Raw genomic sequence first — 21,150 nt, forward strand, 5'->3', positions numbered from 1 at the left:
ATTCATGCAAGAGTAGAAATCGGTAGACTTCAAAATCCTAGATGGATTCGGTCTAAAAATTAATAAGGATCTGCATTTTAAATGTTAAATATGTGTACTAATTTTTATTTTTTGAAAGGTTTCCACAGGTATCTTCCCTGATGATGATTTCTCTATTCTGTAGATTCTTCGAACTAGTTGAAGCACATGATGATCAATGTCATTTATTAATTAATGGAACTTACTTTCCTTTCGAGTAGTACATACAACTTTTTATTTATAAAATATAAATCAAAGTCTAACTAACCGTTGCCGGGTCACCGTCCAGTTGCCTTCCACCATGATTAGAGACCAAAATAGCTGAAGCTCCTGCTAAAATTGCTCTGGTTGCATCAGCGCCTGCCAAAAGTAACATTTTGACTATTAATCTTACGTTGTAAAATTGAATGCTTTATTAAGTTTTGAAAAATAAACTTTCTGAATCTGTTTCAACAAGAGATATTTTGATACGTTAATATTTTAAGATCAACTCATGTCAAAATATAAAGCTTTATGAATTTATCTCAAATTTATCCTCAGTTAAAAAAATAATCATTTATAAAGCTTGATGTTTTTAAATATTACTGAATTTTCTCAATTGTTATAAAAATGAATTCATTTTTAAATAGTGCCTAAAGTGAAATATATATTTATTTTTATAACTGAATATGAGATTTCTTTTATTGAAATATGAGTTTAATAAAAAGATTGGTTTAAACAGTAAATTATACTTTATTACTGATGTTAAATTTAGTGAAAGCAGATTTTTCCTTTTTTAGCGCATAAATTGTATAATTTCTAATTTCGATTCATAAATTCTAGTGTTGAAGCTATGTCATTGTAAATAAGTAATGGAATAATCGGTCATGGATAATTCAATCCATTTTTGCTGAGTTTTGTCGGATCTCTAAATATTTCAGAAATGTGCCAATTATTAAGATTTTTTTTTCTTTTTTATGTTTATGTCTCTCTTTGTAAATAACCTTTCAATAGCAGCATTTACCTAAATTATTGTGATGAATGTTTCACAAGCTAGAAATAATGTTTTACAAGCTTTTATAAAAGAACAAGCTTTTCGGTCTAGCTTTATTTAAATATGTTATTCATATAATTTTCCTGAGCATTGTTAAATATGCAGTTGTAGAATTTATTATGGAAACAAATAATAAGGATAATTTTTTCAGATATCAGACGCCATAAATCTGTTATAAAAACGCAATTGTCTTAGATTAGGTAGGAATCAATTGGTTTTGGTCTCTCAAAAGCCTTAAAGCGGGATTGAAAGGAGCTTTTTTTTCCACATATGTTTCTTAAGTGAGGAAAGAATTAAAATAGTGATGATTACTCACATGATTTAAAGATTGCCTGCAAAGCTTTCTTTTATTCAATCAGACAATTTGCATAGTGAAATTTTATTGCATCTATAAGAGTGTTTTTGTTCTTTATCTCTAAGAATGTAGTAACTAAATATCTAATATTTTGGCAGGTTTTAGATAAAATACAATATATAATTTTCTATTTTTGAGAATTATGATACCTGAAAGCAGTCCTTTAATGATGATGGGCAGCTTTGTGATACTCCTGAGCCACGTAATGTCTCGAAAAACTGCAGACGCACTAAATTTCAGTTGAGTCGGATCAACATTCTTCATACTGTATAGTAAACATTCGTTTAATATAGAAGTAACTTATTTGAGCAAGAAATATATTGTGAAATACTGATGAAAGCTGAATCAATCGATTTCAATATTGCAAAGTGATTGTAAGTACAACTTCAAGATAAATTCATTTTGTTCAAAATATCTGCAATAGCAAGAATAATGTTTGCAATATAAGCAATTGATAACAAATTTCGAAATACATTTGTTACTTGGATTTCAAAAGCATAGAATGTTACCCTTTGATGAAATGTAATGTAATCGGAAATGTATATCTGAGTGAAATGGCTATAAAAGATAAAAGTGTGTTTCATTCTATTAGCGATATCCCGCATATAGAAAAATTAGCCAGTATCTAATATTTTAATATCTCTCTAAAATTTAACAATAAAATATTTCAATGAGCAATTTAATATTCTTCTGTCTGTCTTGTTTATAAAGAAATGTGTTTTCTAATATTCATTGTTAAATATAGAATTTTAGCATACTATTAAGATTTTAGATCAGTTTAGTCAGATTAAAGTTTGGCCTAATAATCATGATCAGATGACTAAAATAATACCTGATTCAGCAACATGCTTAGAAATAACTAACTATATTAGGAGAAGGATGTTATCTCAAAATGGGTTTAATGGGCATTGTCGGCAGATTCTCGATAAATTCAGACCTAGGGATATTACTCTTCTATTCCCAGTTATAAGCTACTAGGCATCCATTATATGTGTGTCTACTAGAAATATCTAGATATGAAGAATCATTTCATTTTTGCGTTTAAAAAATATTGTATGCTGATTTGATATGGAAGCGTACATAAAAATAAGGGGGGGGGGGACTCCAGTAAATAAATTATATATAAATTTCTAAATAAAACTTTAAATCAAATTCTGAGTATAAATAGAGTTCTTTGCTTTTTCGATATCATAAAATCACAATCCTAATTATCATATCCATATGGATCATTGTGACAGAAAAGTGAAAATTCTTATTAAAGGCTGAATATTTTTAAAAGAGTCAACAACGTATTTAACAAGATTATTTGATCTCATGTATGTTAAAAGTCCAAGAGCATTACGATAACAAATAACACAAGAGAAATCTAGCTGAAGCGATTGGAATTGTATTGTGAAGAATGCTTACTAATTTCGAACTCTCAGCCCTTTTGCTCATATTGATGAATCTTTTGGAATGAATTGTTTTGACGATTAGTAATCACTTGCTAGTTTAGTCGCCAAATGTTGCCAGAAATTATTTCCCACACTTATGATAAATTATCAATGAGTTATTTTCACATATTAACTTATGCTTCAGCTTCTCTGAATTTTTTTTTAAACCTTAAGACTCATTTTCATTCCTTTCACTGTTAAAAAATCTATAAATTTGTAAAAAAAAAAAAAAAAAATGCCATTTTATAAAATACGCGCTAAGGGAAGTATTTTATACAAACTTTACAACTAATCATCAAAACATTTTATTTATTTCTTCACATTATTTTCCTGTTTTTTTATTTCTTAAAAATAAAACTACTTTTAAACTATTCTCAAAATTGAATTTCAAAACATATAAAAGTGTGAAAAACTCTACTATACTATACTTGACGAATGTGCTATAAGGAGATAATTATTGTAAAGAAATTTGAAATTTTCAGTCACTGAAATATTTTAAATGCAAATAATTGCTTACACAATTGTATTAAATTTATTTTATATTTCATCAGAATGTTTCTGAATACTTATTTTATTGAACAGAAATATGTATTTTCCATTATATAATGCAAAATGTGCTATTCTGTATAATATGAAAATCAAATAAAATAATTATGATAGATTAATTTTTCGAGAAAATTAATTTCTAATATAATATTTGAATGGAATGTAATGATTTGAAACAATATTAGAAAGGAATTAATGTTGCATCCTTTCAGTTTCAATAAAAATAAATATAAACAAAATAATTTCTTACATTTAGATTAAATGACATTTATCAGAGGTCATCAGAAGGTCATCGGTTTTCCTTTGTCTTGCTTGTCATTTGTAATTAGATTCAAGAAATGTTTCCCAAAAGTAACACTTATTCTAGTTAATTTGCTATCTCTTGAGTATTTTTATCTGATGGGAATAAAATACGGAATAAATCTCTTATTACTATGGCTGTCACAAAATTATCTGTGACACTGCTTAGAAATGGCCGATATAATTAACCTCTTCATTGACTTTGTCTTTTGACTTTCTGCAGAGACATCGAATTGCAGGCACGGATTTAAGTTTTTATAGCTCGAAATTTTAATATTTATATATGTGACTGAAAAAAATTGGTTTTATACAATTATAGATATGCTTTTATACATAATAAGATATAAAAATTTATTGTAGTATTCTCAGTAAAGTTTTAACGTTTTAACATTATAAAATTAATTTTTTTCTTCAAAAATCAGTTAAATGGGCAATAAAATTAATTGATGTCTATATGACTGAAATTATTTTTTATACAATTATAGATATGTTTTTATATATAATAAGATAGAAAAAATTACTCAAGTATTCTCAGTAAATTTCTAACGTTTTCACATTAAAAAGTTAATTATTTTCATTAAAAATCACTTAAATGTCAATAAATTTAATTGATGTATATATGACTGAAAAACATTATTTGTATACAATTATAGATAATGTTTTTACACATAATAATATTGAATAGTTTACTCCAGCTATCGTAGTAAATTTTCAACTTTTTTGCATTAAAAATTATTAAATGGTCAATTGAATTATTCAATAGAATTTTTCAAATATTTATTTATTGAAAGATAATAAATTTTGAAAAAAATCTTCCTGGTCTTTACCATGATTCCAACTGAAATAACTCATGAAAATATTGACATTAGAAAAGAAGAAATTGAGCAATTCATACATTTAATAATTATAAACCTTTTTCCTTTCACTTAACTACTCAATATCATCTGAATGTTAAGTTCATTTAAATTCCGTTTTGATGTCAAGCAAAAATATTTTCATCAGACGTTGCAACTCTGAAATGTAATCACTTAACGAGGGCAATATTTGAAACGGTAAAAGAATAATTTGACATTAGCGTAATCAACAAATATCAACCAGATGATATTATCATGTTCCACAACAGCATCCATTGTTAATTTTCAATGATTCAAAACTTATCGTGCAAATTTCACAGGGAGATAGGAAATACGTCAGGAAATTGATTTCACAGAAGAAAGTATGTTCACAAATGTGCACATATGTATGTAGAAGACGCTGTTTGTGCTGAACCAGTGTGCAGCTCACCCAACCACTCTCGTTGCCATTAGTCTACGAGCTGACTTATTAGAGATAAGATGAATTAGTTTCACGCATCAAGAGCTAGCAGATATGCATCTCGCATATGCGTTAGTTGGCGAAACCAGCCTCCAAGCCAGGCAAGTTTATGAAGACCGATACTCCAACAGAAGAATGCCGTAGCATCAAATGTTTGCACGTATGCATCGCAATCTGTGCGAATGTAGTTCATTGCTCAGCTGGATAATCAGAATACCAGCACACAAGCTATTGCTCAGCAGCTTGGGATCATTGCTCAGCAAGATAATCGAATACCAGCACACAAGTTATTGCTCAGCAGCTTGGGGTCATTGCTCAGCAAGATAATCCGAATACCAGCACACAAGCTATTGCTCAGCAGCTTGGGGTCATTTCTCAGCAAGATAATCTGAATACCAGCACACAAGTTATTGCTCAGCAGCTTGGGATCATTGATCAGCAAGATAATCCGAATACCAGCACACAAGCTATTGCTCAGCAGCTTGGGATCATTGCTCAGCAAGATAATCGAATACCAGCACACAAGCTATTGCTCAGCAGCTTGGGATCATTGCTCAGCAAGATAATCGAATACCAGCACACAAGTTATTGCTCAGCAGCTTGGGGTCATTGCTCAGCAAGATAATCCGAATACCAGCACACAAGCTATTGCTCAGCAGCTTGGGGTCTCTCTGTCAGCAGTGTGGCAAATAATGCACGAGAAATACAACAACGGCGCTGTGAATCCTGTGTTCGTGTAAATGGTCGCAATTTTGAACACCTACTGTTTACCTTTTTGGAACAAAAATCATATTCGTTACCATTTAACTGTACTTTTTTCCTTTTTCTCATTTCACTTGCCCATTTTGTCCTTGCAGTTAACGTTTGCGGACATACTTTCCCATGTGAAATCTGTTTCCCGACATATCCCCTACATCCAAACGAAATTTGAACAATAAGTTTTGAATCATCCTGTATAATCGAGAATCGAACTGATGACTTCTCGTTCTGAAGTCAAAATTTGACTTATGAGAGGAACACCAGTTTTACTTTTATTGAATTATTATTTATTGTATATTTTCAGTGAAAAATTCAACAACTTACTCTGCAGAACCACTTTCCAGTAATCCGTTCCTTCCATTACAAGTAAGGGAGCCATCCACAGGGGCATCCGCAGTAATCACAATCCCTTTGAATCCACTCAATTCGGCTCTTTGAATGAGTGTGGTGGTCCAGGAACGGTTGTTAAAAATATACATTTGCATCCACAGGTGGATGGAGGAGTTTTGAGCAGCTTTGCCTACGTCCTCCAAGAGAGTTGATGCAAAGCTGCTCAGAATCATAATGGTGCGAAAGGGGGAGATGCCTACATGAATAAAAAATGATATAAAATAAGCATGTATATTGTAGCAAGGAACATAGGTAGTATATGTAAAATCATATACATCTTTCATATGTGAGCATACATATGTAGAGAGAAAACATAGGAAATAATGAACTTGAGAAGCCTGTTTTATGAAATGGATGGGTTTTTTTTTTCTGGAAATGAACGATCCTTTGATTTAAGATCAGCGCATAATTGCATTGATATGGCATTATTGCCCGTAGAAATAATCATCTTTGTACTATATGACAGAAATGTATACAACTGTCAAAAAATAAATATCACTTCACTGAATTTATTTCAGTGGTATTTAGGGTAAAGTAAAAAATAGATATATAATTTATATACAAAATAAAATTCAGTTCAACAAAGTTTTTAATAAGGCCTTTAAGCGGTGAATTATTTTGGTTTGGTACAATTCTTAAAGTAAACTTTTAAATTATCCGAAATAAAAGTTTTGAAATGTTTTAGAAGCATAGAAATATTAAAAAAAGACCTATTTTGGCAATTTTAAGAAAATAAGAAAACTTAAACAAAGAAGAAAACTCTACATTTTATTGAGATTGAAAACAGAAAAAAATCGGTTCAGATGCTTAAATAACTAAATACAATGATGCCTTTCTTTCCGGTAATAAAACGCCTTTTTGAGATTTCAAAGTTGGTATTAGAAATGTATCATCTCCTATGACTACGTTATATATATAATTATTTATGTTCAATGTGTTGGCTATGAATCGGGTATCAACTCACCTTTGTAATCTAATTGCACATTTAAAAATCATTAGATAAAAATCTAATTCCCATTGAAAATATATTTTAAATGACTAAAGAATACTTTTTTACGTTTTTTTTTCATATCTTTGATAGCAAAATTTGAAGTCCATACTTTTATATAGTCCCCCTTTCCTATTAGTAATATTAAATAAGCTATATTAAGTCCAAACAATATCCAATTCGTTAAAGGCCATGATTCCTGTCTGATATTCCTCAAGGCAGCGATCACAATAATGTAAAATAATGTTAAAGTTCCAAAATTTGTGCAGTTTTCGTTGCAGAAGTGTGGAAACTATTTTGTTTTCAAATATTTTCGTTAAAGAAAATTAAATATATGTTTTTACATTTAGTTTGGAAGGACTATATAAAAAATTATAGTTTATAATATTCTCAGCAATACGTTTATTGATTCACATATAATGATAAATATCCTTTTATGTCAAATAAGATGTCTTTAACTTTAACGATTTAGAAATTAATTATTGCCCCACGATTAGAATCGACATGTAATCCGCCAAATAAGCATTGCAAAAAATTTTGTATTGGTAGTATATATATATATATATATATATATATATATATATATATATATATATATATATATATATATATATATATATATATATATATATATATATATATATATATATATATATATATATATATATATATATATTTTTTTACGAATCAGTAAAGGAAGTGATTTGTCATATTACCAGCTACAGTTGCCAATTCTCCGTCTGGATGTGCAAGTTCCTGCAACGCTACAGGAGACAGTCCTATGGGAAAATCCACTTTCAGACCTAAAGTCGAGGTTCCCAACGAATTCTTAGACACGTCTCGTAACATACGAGGAAAGATTTTGATTCTGCAAAAAACGTATAAATGTCAGCATAGAAGATAAATTAAATATATATGACGAAGAAAAGTATATTGATATTCAAAATTAAAGATAAAATGTTAAAATAAAAAGTTTTTTTAGTTTTGAAAAATCTTGTATGCATAAAAAATTTTTTGAAGAAGAAAAATGATTGAACAATATTAATTAAATACTCCTTTCACTACAGATTATCTATCTTTTTTTGCATTATATAAGCTGAAATAAACGCATCTTATTTTACACTCATGTCCATAAATTAAGGAAAATGCAAGTTCTGGAAAAGAAAGAGTCAGAAGCAAACAAATGTGACTTATTTGTAAAGCCTAATTATTAAACAAAAGGTAAAGAGCAAAAAAGATGCTATATGTTTGATATCATTAATAAAAATTGCATTTTCCCCCTCCAAATTACAAAATAAAACCTATTTACAAAAACCAATATTACATGGTTGGTATGATTGTTAATGCATAGTATGTCTCCCAGACGAGGTAACACAATCCGTACCACGACTAGGCATTCTGAGTATCAAATTATCGGTCTGATCTTGGAGAACATTACATCACTCATCAAGGAATGCTCTCCGAAGTTCCGGTAGACATGTAGGAGGTAGTTGAAGGACTGCAACTCGTCGGCCAAACATGTCCCACACATGCTGTACGGGATTGAGTCTGGTGAGAATGCTGGTCAGTCCATACGAATGATATTCTCCGATCGAAGGCATTCGTTTACAATGTTTTCACGGTGAGGATGGGTGTTGCCATCCATAAACACGAATTCTGCGTCAATGGCGCCCCGAAACAAACGTACATGTTATTCCATAATGACATCCCGATAGATTTGGCCTTTCATGGTTCCAATTGAAGGTCAGTTCTGGAAACCAGAATAATTTCTCCAAAAACGAGCAATCCTGCACCACCGTAATAGTGTCGTTCAATAATGTTCTCTTGGTGGTAACGGATACCTGACGCTCTGCATAAGAAATTCCGGCGAGAATCAGACTACAAGCTAAACCTGGACTCGGTGGAAAACATGACACAAGCTCACTGTTGCGGTATCTACAAAGCATGCTCTCTACTCCAAGCTAAACGCAGACGACAGTGAATTGCAGTAAGTGGAATACATCTGACAGGCCTATGAGCATATAGACCAATCTACCCTAAACGTATGTACACAGCCTACCTTGAAACTGTCGTACCAGTGGCTGAAGAGAGCTGACGAGACAGGTCTGATGCTATGCTCCGTCTGTTTCTTTTGGCAGTAACGGCCAAATACCGGTCCTCATTCGGCGTTGTAACTCGGGGGCGACTGTACTGTAACGTCTACTCACATTACCATCATCTTGGAATCATTTCCAAATCCTGGAGATGACACTCTGATCGATTTCAAGGTCCTCGGATACTTCCATCTGGGTACACCCACATTCCAGACGGCCGATAATTCTACCACATAGTAAAGCATCTAAATGAGTCCTTTGTGTCATAACTATGCTTTTATTGCCCTGAAAGGCTTATAAAGCGCTTGCGAACAATTTTATTTCTTTGCCTGTATCCCTTATACATCACTCTCTTACACTATTGTCATTGTGACGTACTATCGGTGTCATATGGTGGCTTCCTGCAATTTGCATATGATTTTTGAAGATGCGTGTAGTCATTTTACGGGTGATATATGTATTTTAGAGTTCGATTGCCGTGTGAATCTGAATTATCCTTAATTTATGGACATGAGTGTAGATGGTCTATCAGAAAATCGGAAAGCTCTGATGTCGGTCATCAACTGCGTAGTAATAAAATAAGTTTATTGAGTGACCACAGATTATTTTTTAAGATTCATGAACTTTTAAATTTTATTTACAAATAATAGAAACTATGAAATAAAAAAAGCGAGGACAAAATTTTCTCAATCTTCTGAACATAGAATTAGCAAGAAATAAGTTTCCCACTGTAGAAGGCTTTAGAATGCTTTTTATTGGCTCAAATTAGATAAAATTTGATCTACACACAATTCAAATTATGAGCATGAAGTCTGAATAAGATTAAATAAACAGATTTAGTATAATGATCCGTCAATAAAGGAGCTGTAATATATAAAAATATCTAATACGTTTTATAAATGTTAAAAAAATATTCAAAGTAGCTTGAAAACTACTATATATAATATGCTCTGCTTGATATTCAACAATGTACTATAGCCACAGAATCATGTTTTTGAAAGCTTACTGGAGTATGTCTTCTTGAATATCATGAGCATGGCGCCGAATGCTGCCTCTTAGATATGTCATAGATGCTGGTTTTTGACTCTAGTTATTATCCTTTAAGAAACTCAACAACCAAGAGTAGAAAGAGCTAATATTTGACGAACATTGTGGCCATACTATTGGAAAATGACGGTTGATTATCCGTGTACTCATAGAATGCTTAGCAATTTCTTAACACTCCGTTCAATGTGAGGAGGTGCGCTATTTTGTATGAAAATGATTTCCTGAGGTACTCACGCTGTCTAAATTATAGGATTAAATCTTTCATCATATCACGGTACAGTTATTTGGTGACGCAAAAGGTTTGCATTACTTTTACAATTATTTCTTCAAAAAATGCGGTCCAGTGATATGAACAACAGAAAAAAACCCACCATACTGCCAATGCAAGATTTATACCTTGATTGTGTGAAGGTATAATACTGCAAATTCAACAATTGTGAGTGCTCATTGATGAAAAAGCGAGTTTCGTCACGCCTCAAAATGCTGTATGGCCAAATGAACACAGCCATCATTCTAAGAAGGAGGTAGAGTGCAAAAGTTTTATCAATTTCAAAACCCTCATCCTGCAAAATGTGTACTGACCTAGTTTTGTAGAAATAGAAATGCAAAAACCGATGTAGAATGCATTATGAATACACGGGAAATAATTAGCACACTCTTTTTTTTCCATGCAGTGATTGATTGTTGGCTTCAATGACTTCTTTAGTTCGCTTTCACATGGTGAGACGAGGACCTTTCTTTTTTTATTTTTTTCGTTTTCGCTTCAGACGATAGAATTTTATTACAGTTTTAACGGATATCTGCTGGTCTTGGTAACACAATTTTGCCGATTGCGCCTTTTCTTGTAATGTAGGTATAGTATGTAGTTTAATCAATGCTCGTGCAGAATCCGGTTTATTTTTATTCAAAGAATGATGCTACGGGCATGTAATGCAAAGGAAGTAACACATTTTCATTAGATGCCAATGAATACAGTTTGTGTTATAGTGCCTTCTATTGATGCACTTTAGTGCGATTGTTTTTGAATTTAATAAAGGTCATGCACAACAGTTGAATTAAAACTGTATTTCAAACTGTGTCTCATTTTATAAATAGAACATATTCTAGAGTCCATTGAAGTGGAAACTTATATCTTGCTAACCTTGTTTTTCGAAAAGGCACTAATACATTGGTTTTTTTCTTGTTAACATACCATACATAATATATAAAGGCCATTTACCCTTCGTCTAGAAATGTCTTTGTCTAGAAATATGTAGTCAACACTATAGCGAATAGTAAACGAATTTGCATTGCTGTACAGCCCAGTGCTGCTTCAGTAAGCATATTTTCCCAGTGATTGTCGTCTTAGAGGAAGCCAAGTGCAAGGCATGCATCTTTATATATTGGATACTGTTGTCCATTCACTTTGCGTATATTTTGGAATTACAATGGACCGGTGACATACTCGGTATACTGTATATACATATACTGTATATACTCGGCCAAAATTGCTTGATTCGAATAGGTGGGGCCACGCATCAATTGGTGTGCCTTTCTTGAGGGGCATCCTTTTTCTTTTTGTTTGAGTCCATGTGAAATGGCGTGGTACTTCGGAACAGAGAATTGTTCGTGCAAAGGTACAGAAAGTATCCCCACGATTACACAACTCGAAAAATTCGGTGAGAGTAGTTTTTGATGGATTTATGGCACGCTCAATTGCTGTCTCGTTGGTGAAAAATACTCGCTGGCCGTTTTTAAGATGGAGGGCTAAATGTATAACTGCTGGGTCCCGTTCATGAATTGGGAAACCAGAGATACGCCAGGCAGCTTCATTGGAGCTGATGTACATTTAGCCAATTTAGAGACACCCTAATTACCTAGAATAATGAATATACTTTACGGCCTATTCTCATATCTACCAAATACACATAAAAAGTTTCATAAAAATCGGTCGAGCCGTTTCGGAGGAGTACGAATACAAACACCGTGATACGAGATTTTTATATATTAGATAAAATGAAAATTCTGGATAGGATTTTAATTTAGTAAGTTTTCTACCATAAAATTCATTCACATAACGTTTAATATACAAAGTAACATTAAATAATATGCAATACAATTTTTTTTTAAAAATAAAATAATTTTGCCAATGAATGACTAAAAAAATTCAACAGATTTTATAAATAAAACTGATTAGAAATAAAAAAAAAATAGGGAATAAAGAGATAGTCAATATTTTATTCAAAATTTGTCTTTGTGTTTAGTCATCTGCTTTAAGTTGAAAATGTCAATGCCTGAAATGACACACATTCATATTAGTTTTGATGTCCTGCATTTCAAACAATATTTATCTTTTTAAATGGACTAAAATCAATTTGATATGATGAAACATTTTGTAAAAAGTAACATACATTAATCAAAATAATTATTTATGGCATATTTTTATTTATTTTATCTGCCAATTTTAAAAGAAAGCAATATGAAGATTCTTTTTAAAATCAATCAGATTCGATCTCTCTTAAAGATTGGTTTACTTTTACGCATGAATAATGCAATCAAATTCTTACGAATTTTAATATAGGAACAGTGAAATTATTGTCTATTGGAAAGTACGATGCATTTTCGAATATATTGTAACCTGGAAAGTAATAGAAACAGATTTTCACGAACATGGTTATGAAAAGTTGTAGAAAAGAACATTTCGAAAAATGGTGGTTTCTCCCGAAGAGTAAATATTTTTGAAAGCTTTTAAGATCTATTCGAATTTCCAATTCGTATAAAATGCAATTTGCAACACATCTTTTTTCCGCTCTTAAAATTATTCAATGGCTTTTCTCCTCCTCAAAGATCGGAGGCGTGTTATTCTTCGTTTTTTAAATATATAATTCTTCGAAAAAACATTTTACTGAAAAATCCTTTGAAATATAGATTTCAAGTTTTCTGGAAGAATTGTTAACAAATATTTCACAGGAATTCACAGTGCTTTGAAAAGAATTTATTTCTTGAAGTATCTTTGGTTATAAATATATGATTCATAAAAAAAATACCTAAAAACATTATCTCCTTTACTTTCATAATGCCTGACTCATAATTAAATAGATATTCGAAACATTGTTACATTATGGGGGATTCCTCAAAGGGATGAAACACCATGTACGCGAATGGGAGATAATCATCTCCCATTCACGTGGTGTTTTCTCTTGGGGATAGGAAAATGGCGAAGTAAACACCGCCGATGATGAGGTATTTTCTATCGAAGAACTTGCTGCTAGGCTTAAAAGGGAGACTAGAGATGACTATTTTATATGTAACTGCAATACCCTACTTCGCATTGGTGTGTTATTTAGTTACACAGGAGGGCCAAGTTTCCAGGTGGCCTGATTTTATCATGAATTACTCTCTTGTGAGATATATTGAACAAGGAAGTAACTTATCAGTCACGAATATTTTGGGTTTAATTTTGAAAACAAAAAATTATCAAAAGCGAACTCGAATCCGCTATACTACGTAGAAGGACGATGCCGTTTCTCAAACTGCCAATATAAACGTACAAGGCAGGATTCGGAGACAAATTCTTTTTAAAATGATACACATATTAATGAATCGTTAAAGTGCCAAATAATTTTAAAATCCTTAAAAGGTAAGAATTAGAAGAAAAATGAATAAATATATTACTATTAGATTTTGACAAACACTGCAAAGTTCATGAAATTTTAGCACAACTTTTGGGGCTAAGAAAAATATTATAAGAAAAATTAATGAAAATAGTTCACTTTTATTTCCTATATATATATATATATATATATATATATATATATATATATATATATATATATATATATATATATATATATACCTCACAAAATATCTAAAATATAATGGCTTTCAAAATAAAAATAAAAAATATTTTTTAAAAATAAATTTCCTGTGGATATTTTAAGTTTCTTTAATATTTTTTGCCAAACTTTCTCTATTATATTATAGGTATGAAAGTGACTATATAACATGACTGAATGAAAAAAAATCTTAAAATCTGCGATCTGCTACACTCTCAGATGTTTCTGACATATACATATAAGTTATAATTAAATTTTATTGAATTGTGTTTGAGAATTGTCACACAGCGAACCAATCACAGTAAAATATTCGTTCATCAGAAAATGCATTTGAAAATATATCTATGTATAAGTACGCTGAAACCAAATACTAATCGTTTTAATCGTTTTTAATAAATTTGTTTGAAATAAATAGTCTTTGACTGGGTAGGTAACAAGATTATATAAGCATTTTAAATATTATTTTCGTGGAATTCTACGGTAGAAATGAAATAAGGAATTCATTTATAGTTTGAAACATCACTATCTCCGATCTCATTTTTATTTGTTGCGTGTTGTTGAAATTACTATATCTACACTTCTATTTAATATAGGCTAAAAATAGACTGTTTTTGAATTTACAAAATTGGGGCTTTATTTTTAAATAATAAAAATAAAATAGCTTTCAGGACTAATCATTAATGCAATCTAGTCGGATACCTGAATTGCAGTACTAATGTACAACTCTAATTGTCATGTACACTCTGAATTATAATATGGCTGAGAGATTAAAACAAATTCTTTGTAATACCTCGAAACTAATAATATCGTTTTCTATAGATAAAGATGAGCAGCGATTTTTTTTTCTTTTACCTTTTTCTTTTTCTCTTTTACTAATTAGATTTATTTGATCTCAAATATTATTTCTGTTTACATAGTTTTTAATAAGTCATTTTTAATTATCTAGTCATTTAAAGTTAAAAAAAGAAATCTTTCAAATTATGTTTCATTAAATAATCTCATATGCGAATTAGTTTTGTTAAAATAATATATTTATGCTGTTAACTTGTTTTGTGATTTTTCCCATTCTGAAAGCAAACAAATAAAATATAACATATGTATGTTTTTATGTTTCTCTTATTAAGACTATGTCAAATAAAAGCTGTACATCCGATTGAAACATGAATTTCGCTGAATGCCTTTTTTATATCAACTATAATTAAAGTATTGATAGTTTTTCTTGGCACAATGTTTAATGCTGACTAAATGTCTCAAACCTATTTTAATTTAAAGTACAAATCTTAAAACAATATTGATATGAAAGAACAGCATAAGAAAGTCAGTAGGAAAAGAGTATGTGTGAACGAAATGCAACGAAAAGTCAAATACTACATATGAAACCAATTTCTCTATAAAAGAGAAAATGTTGGTATTGTTAGATTCACAAAACAAGTAAAAACTAAATATGATTTTTCAGCAATTATAAATAATGAACATCTTCGCCGACCATGAACAATTTATTTTTGATTTTTCGAATGTGGAAAGGTATAAAAATGTTTCAAATACCATCGTTTGTGAGTGACCGCAAGAATTATTTCAATACCACCACCAATTCTTTTTAGAGGTGATTTCTCATTACATCCATACGTCTTGGTATCTTAGAATTTTCTTGGCGAGTTTTCACTAAATCGTTACTTTTATAATTATTTTCACCAATTTAGCATCTAGAATGTATGGTGTTGCTATAACGGTAAAGTACTTCTTGGAATAAACTTTAATAACTGAAAGATTAACACTTACTCATCGAAAGCATCCTTATTCCTTTTATAGGTTGTTCGTCTTCCAGCAGCTCCAAGGAAATAATTTCGTGCCAACAAAGAGAGTTTGGCTGGACCACATCGATCGTATTCATCCAAAGTCACCAAATCGGATCTAAAAAGTAATTTTTTGTAGATATATAAACTGAAATGATAAATTCTCAACATATTCTCTTTAAACCGATTTTTATGAAGAAATATTAAGCAATTTTTCATTTTTATTTCCACTATTCAAAAATTATTAAGCTTCTTATTGGGATAATTTAAAAACATAAATAAATTAATAATGTAGTAAATCAAACAATGCAATGCAAACGATTCAATTAATAATATAGTAAATCAAATTAATAATGTTGTAAATAATGTAAGTAAATCAGACTTAATAGCGTGATAAGAAAAATATAAAAATACCAAGAAACATAAATTATTAAATTTCAAAGAAATTATGAATAAGCCATACAAAAAATTAAATGCGTCCAACAATATTTGAACCAAGCATGGTAAAATATTAAGAAAAAAAAATTGCAAGAATTTAAATAAAGAGTTATAAAGTTTTATGAAATATAAAATGTTTCAAGAAAAATTTAGTTACAATCAAAAATTAATAAATGGAAACACCAAATTGCATTTTTGATTAAAAACTGCATCGTGTTATATTCTATTATTATTTGTTCATGAGCTAATTTATTATATTATTCTTTAAATGAATAAATCAATTATGATATTATACATTTTATTAGGAATAAAGAAAATCATATAATTCCTGTTAATACATTTTCTTTTTAACTCATGTTACATTCATAGTGTTATTTCATACTTCAAACCAAATTGTCATTTAGCGTATTTTATCCTTCTGAATTATGGTAATTTATATTATATACCTTTTTTAATTATTTAAGATTCCTTTTAAAAAACAATAAGATATATTAAATATTTTCAAAAAGTTATTGTTAAGGATAACACTAAACATATAATTTTTATTAACGTACTTGCTTGTTCACCTACAGTCATATTAATGCTTTAGATTTAATGCAATAAAATTGTCAAAAGGGCGTATTTAAAGCTTCCGAGTTACTATAATTTGTATTATAAATCCTTTCAAATATTTAAGAAAGTTTGAAGGTTACTATTTCTAATTTTCCAAAACTATTACTAAGAATATTGAACATTCATATTGATGTTTCATACTAATGCAACAAAATTATCAAGAAGTGTTATAATCTATATTATAATTTTTAAAAACATTTTAGAGTTGACAATTTTGAATTTCAAAAATATATATTTCAAGAGAGTTAATTTTGTTTTTAATACAAGTTGTTTTTTGTTTTGTTTAAGAATACATTTTTGACCACGTTTTATATCCGCCATATTAAAATTAGCTGACCGACGTCCTTGTCTAGGGGTTCCCCGTGATCTAGGCGTCCCGGGTTCGAGTCCTGGTTCGTGCATGGTTGTACTCTTCATTGTGTTCTTTCTGTTAGGTGCGTGAATAAGCCCCCCCCCACGTAAAGAGGGGTTGTGCAAGCGAGTGTGTGTGCGCTATCTTCATTTGAGCTAAATGTCAGACTTCTGTCCTCGGGTGCTCAGAGGTCTTTACCCTCAGAAGCTACTGCGAAATATTTGGCTTAATATAGTCACACGACAAAAAAAAAAAAAAAAAAATCGAAATTAGGTTTAGCACTTAGAATTTGTTCTGTGTGGATAATTATTTAAATAAATTTGATATATCATATGTTAGCAAATACATTATATTTTTTTAAGCATTATTTCTTGATTATTATTTCATCGTTACGTAAACAGAAAGGAAAATTCAAAAATTTGGATCAATTAATGCGAATTAATTTGTACAGACTACTTTTATGTTATAATATTTTTAATTGAAATACATTTTATAAATCTTTATTTATTGTAATTTTACCCGCTTTATTTAATTGTTGTTTCATCCAAACTTCTGAGTGTCCTATTTCCAACAATTTTAACCGAATTCAATACGAATAACTTTTAAAGATCTCAATAATAAACATTATATAAAGAATATTTTTATTGAAAACACGGAAAAAATAATAACATTATTATATTATCAATTTAATTTAAAAGTATTTTTAAATTAGATATATTTTTTGTGTTTGTTTAACCATGGATATTAAAATAGAGTATCAGTTCTATTTTACCCACTTTTATTTCCATTGATACATTTGCAGCTTGAAAATGATTTTTTTTTAAATTCACATTCATTCATTTTCTAATACGATAGTTTTGAATTTTGATTATTCGTGTATTTTTGATCTTAATATATCATTAAATATATACAGAGCCTTGTGTTTTGTCAAGGAGTTATTTTGATAAAATTTTAATTTTAAACGAGTTTTGCTACCTGTTAATAACTTTCAAGAGAAAAATTATTTCGCCATAATATTTATGAAGGTGATATATAAATTAAAATTAAAACAAAATCTGTAAGATAAAAATTCTTATATTCATTACAACAAATATTTATTTCAAGGAACATTTTTTGCGAGTCTGTCTTTCAGAATGTTAGATAATACATTGCTAAGAATAGTAACAGCTTTAAGAAATGCCTACTTTTAGTTGATATTCATTTTCAATGACTATGATAGCTATATATAATTTAAGGTATCTGTAGCATTGTTTTCTTGTTGTGTCAATTTTATAGTTTGAAATATATTTTACAAATATGTCTAACAGAAACTGAGTGGTTGTCAGGTCAATGATCCTCGACTTTGGCGAAAACATTGTTGACTATTTGGCAATAATAATGAAGATTCTCGAAATCACAGGAATTATAACGATATCTTTCTTAGGTTGAACCGAAGATTATTCTGGAAGATTCGTTGTTCTGTTGGAAAACCTATGTACAAACAGTGATGGAAGTGAGTCAGTGAGTCGAGTGAATTCTTTCTTTGATGTGTTAATCGCGGAAATAATTCTCTTTTTAAACTCTTGATCGATAATACTTAATCGATGATTTGAATGCTTTGCGCTATTGTGGTTGTTTAGTAAAAATCTTCTGTTCATGCACTGTTGATTTCTGCAAGTGCTGCTTTTTATTGCACTTTATCTGTGTTTTGCTTTTTCTGTTTTTATATTTTCTTAATAAAGCATTGTTATTCACTATCAAATTTATCTGAATTCTAATGTGAAATGCAAAATGCTTCAGACATGAATTTCAGTGAAATGCAGAAACTTTCAAGTTAATAAGAAGGAAGCAGAGTTACTGATAATTGGGACAGGCGCATTAATCAGATCAATATCTACAAGGAAATGTCAGTTCCTTCTAATCCATTACACTTTTCTTGGGTTCTATAGATAAATTAACGAAAAATATTATTTCTGATTAGTAATATTTGAAGCTTTAAATATTTAAGTATTAAAGTATCTCATTAATTCATTTCACTTTCCTTTGGCATGACATGATATTTATTGTTTAAGATTCCTTTGAATACAAACTTGCAAGCGATATTTCCTTCTTCTATCTCTGTTTTTTCGCTGTTTTCAAGATTGCTGTGACTAATTTGCAAAATATTCATTGATATGTTTTTCTTTTAAGGTTTCGAAATATTTATCACGGAGGTAAAGTCCCAATGTCAGGACCATAAGTTTTTAGATGGAGCTAGATCTGGGATAGACGGAAGATGCGGTAGAACATCACTGATAAACTGTAACTGATTTTATCTTACAGCCAAAGCAACATCAGGTTTTGTTTTGTAATGATGAAAAACGAAACCTAGTCGTGTGCTAATTCTGTCCATTTTTTCGTATGGTGTTTTTCCATTTATCAAGCTGAATGCACTAGAAAACATTTCATTATCAAGCCCAACAGAAAAGAGAGAACTACATCACTCATTAGGCCCAATCTCATTCAGGTGTTCGTAATTTTCCTTGTTGGAGCTTTTGGTAGAATATGCTAGTTAAAAAAAAATCGTCTCAGTGATCTGGACTGCAAGGGCCATTCCTTTACATATAATTTACTATCTGTAAACATGAACAGTCAAATAGATGGCTTGAAAATCACTTTTCATCCCCTAACTTCTAAGATAATGAAGTTATCGAAAAACTTGAAATACAATATATACTTTGTTCGTCTTAATAAGACACTAATTTGTTAATTGGATTTATTTTCTATCTTCAGTATTAAGAAATTCATAACGAAATGAAAATTTCATCTCCCCACCATTTCCTCATACTTTGAGCTAGATTGGCCATTTACGAACTCATCCGAGATTTTTTTTTATTTCTAATAACATATTCCAAACCAATTAAAATCCAAATAAAATTATTCTAGTTATTATCTTCACAAGGTAACATGAGTAAAGCATTGTATACACACACACGCACGCATATGAACTTTTGAACAAAGAGTTTTTTTATTGGGGGGGGGGGGTTATTAACAATAAATTTAAGACTAAATGAAATTTGAAATTAAATAAGTTAAGCAAAAGGATGGATTTCGAATATGTAATCCAACTTTATGTTATATATATACTTTAAAGAGAAATTCAATACTTAACTTAGACTCATTTATTTCAAAAGTTTAAATGACTCATATACTTAGTGTTTTAACAACACCATTTATCTTATTTTTTTTTCAAATGACATGCATTTTAAGGTAAATTACTTTAAATCCACTAATCTATTGCAGTTTAAATGAATTCAAGGGTATTTTCACATTCATTTTATCAGACTTATTCTCTTCAGCTCTATATCAGACTTATTCTGCTTCTCTCTAGAGACGACGATCTACAAAAGTACTGTATCAATTAATTGCTGTTTTCGCACAGACATTTCCAAATTTCCAAATAATGAAATACGAAAAGATCTTGGGACAGATTCAATATATTTCTCTTTCTTTGTTGATTAATGAAATTTCGTTTAATCTAAATGCATTTAAAGAGTGTTTGCTGCTGGAAAAAGGTCTTTAGTCCGTAATTATTTGTTAAAAAAAGTAAATAAAAAAAAGAATGCATAGTAGTGCAGTATAAGGAGATCTGTTAGAATTCGATAGATATTTGAAACCTGTCATATTTTACTGCAAACAGAAGCAAGAAAAACGATCTTGAGATGAAGAATAATAATGAAATATGCATGCGATTTATGATTAAATTTTAATAGACAATTTCCATTTACTTTTCTTTTATGAATGATTCTGATGAAATAGTGATTCCATTTAATTTATCAAGGAATCATGATTTTTTTTCACTTTTTTTGGGAAAAAAATTATTTTTTTTATAAATTTGAAAAAATG

General features: G+C 29.8%; 1 protein-coding gene across 1 annotated transcript in view; it reads right to left on the reverse strand.

Moving 5' to 3' along the window:
* The window catches only part of LOC129984370 (2-Hydroxyacid oxidase 1-like), a 54,291-nt gene that overhangs the window by 18,025 nt on the left and 15,116 nt on the right, over positions 1-21,150 (reverse strand). Inside the window, exons 3-7 of the mRNA XM_056094241.1 lie at positions 15,871-16,002; positions 7,853-8,004; positions 6,083-6,344; positions 1,556-1,671; positions 287-378 (exon numbers count right to left, since the gene is read on the reverse strand). Coding sequence (XP_055950216.1) covers positions 287-378; positions 1,556-1,671; positions 6,083-6,344; positions 7,853-8,004; positions 15,871-16,002 — 754 coding nt within the window. The remainder of the gene's footprint in view (positions 1-286; positions 379-1,555; positions 1,672-6,082; positions 6,345-7,852; positions 8,005-15,870; positions 16,003-21,150) is intronic.

This window comes from Argiope bruennichi, chromosome 9 (assembly GCF_947563725.1).
Source record: "Argiope bruennichi chromosome 9, qqArgBrue1.1, whole genome shotgun sequence".
In the NCBI taxonomy this organism is placed as follows: Eukaryota; Metazoa; Arthropoda; class Arachnida; order Araneae; family Araneidae; genus Argiope; species Argiope bruennichi.